Genomic DNA, 8,533 nt, shown 5'->3' with positions numbered 1-8,533 from the left:
GGCTCACACCGGAGCCCGGGACCAGCTTGACAGCGGGAGGGGGAGAGCCGCGGGGGGGGGGCGCACGTCTCGGGGCTTCATACAAGCGATCCGCCGGCTCTATAGCCGGCGGATCGCTTGTATATTAACGGGCATTGCTGCCTCTTTTCAAATAGCGGGGATTTCCCGCCCGAGCGGGCGGATGTAACAGGACGTGTATACACGCCCAGTTACATCCAAGAAGCTCCCGGCAGGCCGTGTATACACAGCGGCTGGCCGGGAGGTAGTTAAAACTGTACCCATTTCATATTGGTGGCATAGATAGAGAGGCACTGCTGCCAGTCTCTCAAGATTTGACTTTTAGAGATGTCATTTCTGTGCTGCTCACTTTTCTCCTTGCTGGAGAAAAGCGAACCTGCAGTGCAAGGATCTTCCTGCTTCTGCTTCATCAATGATCTGTGCTTTCTGCTTTTCCCTTTCTGCTTCTTGAATATTTCCCTTCCAGTCAGCAGATCACCAGTCATTGAGAGAAGGGATGGGGGGCAAACCTAATATTAGAAAGCAAAGCCCTGCCTCTACTATAATGGCTGCCTCCACACAGAAGCACAGAACAAGGCATGGTAAGTCAGTAATGGGAAAAAAAATCAGCTTCACAGGCAATACAGGTGACTAGGTCTTTATCCCGATTTTTTTGGACACAATTTCCAAAGATCTGGTCCTTTTAAATGTGGCCTACATGCCTTTCTTGCTATAAACTGCTTCTACAGCTGTAACTAGATGGATTCATCAGCACTACCTGATTGATCAAAATAATTAATCTTACTGTCACTGATGGTCCAAAAGGACAGTTCACAAGTGTCCTGTTTCCCCATAGTGATTCTCTTTTAGTGTCAGAAATAGAAACAGACCACTACAGTTCAACTGTCGAAAAGTACATTTGAAGAAAATGTCCCTTTGATTGGTTGTTCTGGTTTACAAACTGTCATTTCTTACTTTAGATAGTTTCATACTAGAAGCCCCCAGTGTGTGCAGGAGGATGTGCAAGTGCCACACCAAGGCGTGATTCATCCTGTTGTCACTTTATAACAATTATAGTAAACACATCAGAGGAGTAAACAAGCAAACATGTTCGAAGGAAGGAGATTTCAATTAGAAATGCACAGCTGACTTCTTTCATGTAGCTTACCTTGTTGATAAACGTATACTTCAACACTTTATCAGATTGAAAATTAAGGCGCTGTAACTCCAAGGGCCACCTTGGCAGCCACCAATGGTGAACCTACAGTGGTAAAAGTAGTTAACCAGAAAGGGAAGACATCATGCATGTGTGTGTTTTTGACACGCAAGAACACAAACCTTTCCTTCAAGTTCCTCGTTTTTATTCTGTAGCATCTTTATAACTTCGCTATGCCGTTGTCTCTCGATCTCCACTTCCATGTTTGCTTCTTCATGAAGTCTCCACTCTGTTTCCTTAAGTTTTTGCATGAACGTTTGCTGTTGATTCTCCAGTTCATTCTGGATCTATAAAATGAAAAATACAATACAGTAAACACAATACTAAAATCAAGATTTTTGCGTTTCCTCAGCGAGTAAACAAGAAACACAATTTATGCTTTTCAAAAGAAAATAGAATAGAGCATAATCAACACTGTATACATATGAAGTGTTAATAGATTCAGCAGATTGAATCGATGGAATGAAATGCATTCATGTTCAAACTGAATTGGATTGAAATTTATATGGAACTGAACTGGAGATTAATTTGAACGGATTCAGCATGTTGTACTGGCTTCTTATGTTTATCAGGATATCTGACAAGCCAGTTACAGCCCAGAATAAACAACCTGGGCACACATGTTAAAATCCGATTGTCCAATCCCCTTTAAATTCTCCAACATCTATCTAGTGCAAGGGTCTTCTTGACTGGATATAAATTGAATGGATTCTTTAGGAAGACTGCTGTCCTGGATATACAAATTACAATTTATAGTACAGTTAAGCGGAGTAAATAGTTACATCATTGTTTGCGGTTGAATAAAGGCACAGGTCCATTGAGTTCAGAAGAAAATGTGACTTTGATTGGTTGCTCTGGTTTACAGTCATTTCTTACTTTAGATACATTCAATCGAATGTACAATCTCCTTTAGGTTTATTAAAGCTGTGTAATGTGAGGGTCTACCTAAAATCCATTTGCTTTGTATCCAGGGAAACAAGCTTTTTTGTTACATAGTGGTAGGTCTAAGGGCCTGTTCACACCAATTCCAGTGCGTTCAAGAACACAGGGAGGCTTACAGTATGCGATCCAGTGCATTCCAGAAGCTTACCATCCTGGAACGCACTGGAATTGGTGTGAGCAGGCCCTAAAGGAGAATGCCCATTTGCAATGTATGGAGTAAGTTAAAGACCACTTCTTCAATAAGAGGGACATTTTTAGGAAGTACATTGTACGAAGGAAAATTGGAGATTTGGAGAGGGTTCCAAGGTGTACAACTAAATTTAGTAAAGGGATGAGATGTCTGTGCTATACTTATGAAAGATTAGAGAAAACTGTAAAGGTTCAATGCGGAAATAAGATATTGAAACAGTAATTAATATACATAATAAACCTTTTATCCCAAGGACTGTACAAAGGAGCATTAGACATATGGGTTGCTTTTTAAAGGAAATAAAGAACAGGTGCAATTATTTCTGTATAAATCATTTTTTTTAATAGCAGCCGCAGCCTAGCCAGTCACTAGTCCATCTTTACTGTGCAAAAGTTTTAGACAGGTGTGAAAAAATGCTGTAAAGTAAGAACACTTTCAGAAATAAAAGTGTTAGTTTATTTTTTTTATCAATGAACAAAGTGGAAAGTGAAAGAACAGATGAGAAATCCAAATCAAATCAATAGTTGCTGTGACCACCCTTTGCCTCCAAAACAGCATCAGTTCCTCTAGGTAAACTTGCACACAGTTTTTGTAGGAACTCAGCAGGTGGGTTGTTACAAACATCTTGCAGAACGAACCACAGATCTTCTGTGGATGTTGGCTGCCTCAAATCCTCCTGTCTCTTCATGTAATTCCAGACTCAATGATGTTAAAATCAGGGCTCTGTGGGGGCCAAACCATCAGTTCCAGGACTCTTTTCTCATCTTCTTCTTTACAAGGAAGATAGTTCTCAGTGACATTGGCTGTATGTTTGGGGTCTTTGCCCGGCTGCAGAATAAATTTGGGGCCAATCACATGCCTCCCTGATGGAAAGGCATGATGGATAAGTATCTGCTTGTATTTCTCAGCAATGAGGACACCATTGATCCTGACCAAATCTCCAACTCCATTGGCAGAAATGCAGCCCCTGACTTGCAGGGAACCTCCACCATGCTTCACTGTTGCCTGCAGACACTCATTATTGTACCGCTCTCAAGCCCTTTGGTGAACAAACTGCCTTCTGCTACAGCCAAATATTTTAAATATTGACTCATCAGTCCAGAGCACCTGCTACCATTTTTCTGCACCCCAGTTCCTATGTTTTCATGCATAGTTGAGTCACATAGCCTTGTTTTCCCCGTCGGAAGTATGGCTTTTTTTGCTTCAATACTTCCATGAAGACCACTTTTGGCCAGACAGTAGATGGGTATACCTGGGTCCCTCTGGTTTCTGCCAGTCCGATGGCACTGCTGGACATCTTCAGATGTAGAGGGAAGTAAGCAGTATGTGTCTTTCATCTGCTGCATTAAGTTTCCTTGGCCGACCACTGCGTCTACGGTCTTCAAAGTTGCCAGCTTCTTTGTGCTTCTTCAAAAGAGCTTGAACAGCACATCTTGAACCTCAGTCTGCTTTGAAATCTTTGCCTGGGAGAGACCTTGGTGATGCAGTATAGCTACCCTGTGTCTTGTTGCTGTGCTCAGTCTTGCCATGGTGTATGACCTGTGACATGAAACTGTCTTTTACAATCTCACCTTAGTAGCAGAGTTTGGCTATTCCCTACCCAGTTTTAAGCCTCCTACACAGCTGTTTCTGTTTCAAATAATGACTGTTTCAACCTACAGTACATATAAAAATTGATGATCATTAGCACCTTCTTGGTATAATTGGTTAATCATACACCTGACTCTAAAGGTGCCCATACACCTTACGATTATCGAACAAAACTTTTCGTCTGAGGATCGAATAGTCATACGATTTTCGTACAGCAGCCCCATCCTGCCCCGATGATCGCAAGATTCATTTAGCCGTAATTAACGAAAAGCACCTTGACGAAATGCGGTAATCGATTTGCCGTATTTTCGTTAGCGCAAGCGCAGTGTAGATCGTACGACTTTTGACGGACGGAAACGCCAGCAACCTTGCGAAAATCGTACGATCTAGCAAAGTTTTCAAACATGTACGATTGTACAGTACTGTCGGTCGGACACTGCAATGCACACATATACGATTATTGGCCGAAAAGTCGATCGCATATGAAAATCGTCCGATAATCGTAAGGTGTATGGGCACCTTTATCCTACAAAATCCCCGGACTTTGTGCAAGTGTAAGAATTGATGCTGGTTTGAAGCCAATGGGTAGTCACACCAAATATTGATTTGATTTAGATTCTTCTTCTGTTCACAGAATTCCCTGTTGCTCCCAACTGTCATGGCCATTACAAAGCTGAGTGAGCGTGTCTTGCTACCATGATAGTTTCTTCATAATGTTAATACAAAATAACCAGGAAATCTAGTATGTAAGATGTGACTTTTGGGATAGGCTGAAGATACAAACTTAAGCCTGCTATTAGAGGTTTCCAATAGCAATACTGTTGGAGCATATCAGATGTACGCAGCAGAAAACAACAGTGCCCAACAATAAAAAAGAAATCTTTGCGTAGATTTGACTGTTAGCTAACTAAATAAAGTCATAAACAGCACTTAAAGAGGAGCTGTACCAGGACAATTTACAAACAAATACTTCTAGATAATTGCAGGCTTTTTATTCTTTGCATACCTTATTTTTTTTTTCTTCCCCAGTCATCTGACAGTGGCCATTGTAACAAAGGGCAGATTGCTATATTTCCCTTTACTTCCTGAAACCCCGAGACACGTGACTAGGACATGTGACCATGCACATCATCTCAGGGGAGGAAAATGGCTTTCCCTTAGATCTTGTGAGATTACAGATGAGATTTCCAAGCAATGCTCTGCAGATGTAACCTTCCCAGGATGCAATGCTTGGGCACAGATTACATAATTTGTGCCAAAGTGGACCAGGAAGTGGAAAAAAGAAATTGTAAGTAAAATAAAAGTATGTTTGTTTAGCTATTGAATGTAAGATTATTTCATATCATCTGATGGGATTTTTAGTGAAAGGGGCTAAAGGTCAACTTTAAGATACCAGACAAAACAGCATATGACTCTAATAAGGGAGAAACAGGATTGTGTTTAGAGAATCGAATAGTGTGTTCTCTATTGATAAGGCAAGGCAGACATAATGCAGGCCAGACATTCACTATGCACAATATGTAGTTTGTATTATTAGCACCACAGTAAGAACATGCTTGTCATACTGTGAGAAAAATGTGGGCTTTGTACACATAACACAGGAAATCTAAAATTACATTCAATTTCTAGGTACTGAACTAACAGTAAATACATTATCAAAAGCCCCTAAAAGTAAATATGTGTTCTGCAAACTGACAGAAAATATGATTTTCCTGGTTTGGTCTACATATAAACAGTCTTGGGTTTAGCTGACAACAGCATCATTGTTGACGTCATTTCCAGGAAAGGACTGGACTGAATGGTTCAATGTTCTCTGTAAGTGCTGCAGAAAAGATTCAATGAGTAACATAATAACATAAATACAATTCCGGAACATTTATTGTCCTCTGGAGCAGGTGTCTATATACATATGAAGTCGCAGCAAGCAATGAATCATGCCGATGAATCCTGCCTTGTGTGATTTGTGTTATTCCCGTATGGAAAGCCAGGTGCATGCAAAGAAAGACTGGACAAAAATGATGCAGAGCATATTACATCATCGACTCCTGTTTTCCAACCAGTAATAGCATAGTGTGAATGCCTTCAATCTGGCTTTTACGCCACTTAGCTCCCAGGCAATTTGTTCGCCAAGCCCTGTGGTTACTTATTGAAATGTTTTACATGCATACATGTATTATATACATTTATTCTTGTACTGCATGCAATAGAATTAAATACAAGGTCTAAGTTTTAGTCAACATAAGCACCAGATGCTAAAGTACAGACACTGCCTGTGTTTGAAATTGCTGACCAGTCCCCCATTTAGGATTCTACTGAGCTGAGCTTATTCAAGGAGGAATTCGGGAGACTGAGGTCTGCAACATCAAGCTTAGTTTGCAGTAGTTCTTTCATGACAAAGCTGTCAACAACCAATGTCTCACCTTGAGCAACATGCTCTGGCTTTGTTAAGGTTTGCAAGAGTTCTTAGAGAGTTTTCTGAAGGCATCTGCCTTCCCCAAACAATGGTCACAGCAGTCTCTTAATTGCCCTTGAGCACTAAGTTTTTGAGGTACACACCACACCCTTAACAAGCCAAACAGTTTTTCCTAGTGCATCTATAACAAAGGGAAATTATGATGGTTTGAAGTCTTTCCTTTTTTTTTTGTAATGTTTTTTTTTTTTTTTTACTGTACATATATACATTTAATATTTAACAAACAATTCCCAGAGTTCTATGATTTAGTGAGACAATGTAGCAAAAGTAGCTTCCTTACAGTTGATCTTTCTGCTAGCTGTATAAATTAGCATATAATATTCACATACAATATGTACATAACAAACAAATGCTGCCCATTCCTTGCAGTACTGGGGTCCTCCGTTTGCCTCCTGGCCAGGACACTATCTGCATTTCGTTTTCATGTTCTCTCTGTGCTCGTGTGGGTTTCCTCTGGGTACTCCGGTTTCCTTCCACACTTCAAAGACATACTGGTAGGTCAATTGGCCCCTGTCTAAAATGTCCTTAGTATGTGTGTATGTATGCATGTGAGATAGTGACCTTAGAATCTAAACTCCTTAAAATGACATTAAAAGTAAAAAAAAAAAAATGTTAATGTCAGCACTTACCTTAAATGATGTCTTTTAATCCGATCTTCTTCTTTCCTGATGTTTTCATCTGTCCCTACAGCGGTGCGGCAGCTCTCCGATCCAGCGCTGACTCCTCTCTTCTTGCAGGCACTTCTGATCCAGCGGTGTCTGCATGCGGGTGCACATGTCCATAGACTTACCTTGTTTCTCTGCTCGTCTTTCGGCCAAGAATCCGAACTGCGCATGCGCCCGCCCCAAGATCCTTTGCAGCCGCACGAGCAGTTCCAGGTTCTCGGCGTGGGAGCGCGCAGCGGTAACAAGGTAAGTTTAAACTGCTGTTAAACTGGTAGGAAAATGTTAATTCATTTGGATGTGGCAGAGCCACAGAGATCTTGCTCATTACATACAGAACTAAACTCCATTGCAGGTGCTCAGAGTTTTTCTCCAAAATATGCAAGTATACACAGAGTATTTGCATTGTTTTTTTTATTATGCATGTAATTTTTTATTAAGGTTATATAAAGAAACAGAAGGTAATTAACATAAGTGACATTTAAGCATGAGTACATCAGACATCTACAACCGTATTAGTAGTCACAGAAATGGCGTTTACATATGCACTACAGGAAAACTATACATAAATGAAACCATACATAAATGAAACCATTTATGTGAGCATGGATGAGAAAATGTCTTGGTAATTTGTCTCCAATACAATCCCTCCGATTTAATTGTAGCTACATAGTTACATAGTATTTGAGGTTGAATAAAGACACATGTCCATCAAGTCCAACCTATTGCGTGTGTGCGTGTGTGTGTGTGTATAGATCCCTGAGCTGTTGAGAATATATTGAAGAAAGGAGAGGATTTAGCCAGAAGAGAAGTTGAAATTTGTATATGTGATGTCGCACGATATCGAATTGGAGATATGCTATATAAGATATTGGTGATAGGGATATCAAGGGTGTACTAAGAGCAAGACAGTTTTCCGGGGAGGGAAAGGGAAGTGTCATAGAACATCTAAGTCTCCTAATTTGCCAGCAATTTTCGCTTCTAAATACCATTTTGAGAATTGGAACATGATCATAAGGGATTTGAGCTGATCCAGAGTTAGTTCCAATATCACAAAAGAGGACCAGGTGTTAAAAAAACGATCTACTTTACGAAGACCGGAGATGGTGTCTAATTTGTCCATTTACATGAGGCGATGAAGGAGCGTTATCATTGTGGCGGTAGTAGGAGCTGTTGGTAACAGCCAGTTAGTCAGAATAGCTTTCTTTGCGGCAAGTATACCAAAATGCTCCCACCTCGATAAGGAGGGGGATGATGGTGAGTCTGCTATTGGGGCATGGAAAAGACATATGTCTGGGGTTATCGCTCGGTGTCTACCGGAGCAGGAGTTTATGTATTGAATCGCATTAGTCCAGAAGGTTTGGATGACAGGGCAATTCCATATTAAGTGGGTAAGGTCAGGTGATGGGAGGTGGCATTTCGGGCAACTTGTTAGCCAATCGGGGGGGGGGGGGGGGTTTCGT

At 40.9% G+C, this 8,533-nt stretch overlaps 1 protein-coding gene across 1 annotated transcript in view; it reads right to left on the bottom strand.

The window, feature by feature from the left end:
• The window catches only part of LOC108787461 (leucine-, glutamate- and lysine-rich protein 1-like), a 70,590-nt gene that overhangs the window by 13,982 nt on the left and 48,075 nt on the right, over nt 1-8,533 (bottom strand). The window contains exon 7 of the mRNA XM_018557031.1: nt 1,336-1,500. Coding sequence (XP_018412533.1) covers nt 1,336-1,500 — 165 coding nt within the window. The remainder of the gene's footprint in view (nt 1-1,335; nt 1,501-8,533) is intronic.

The sequence above is a fragment of the Nanorana parkeri genome, unplaced genomic scaffold (assembly GCF_000935625.1).
Source record: "Nanorana parkeri isolate BGI_ZX_2015 unplaced genomic scaffold, ASM93562v1 scaffold263, whole genome shotgun sequence".
Taxonomy (NCBI): Eukaryota; Metazoa; Chordata; class Amphibia; order Anura; family Dicroglossidae; genus Nanorana; species Nanorana parkeri.
The sequence above is the reverse complement of the archived record's forward strand: the minus strand, read 5'-3'. Positions and strand labels throughout refer to the sequence as shown.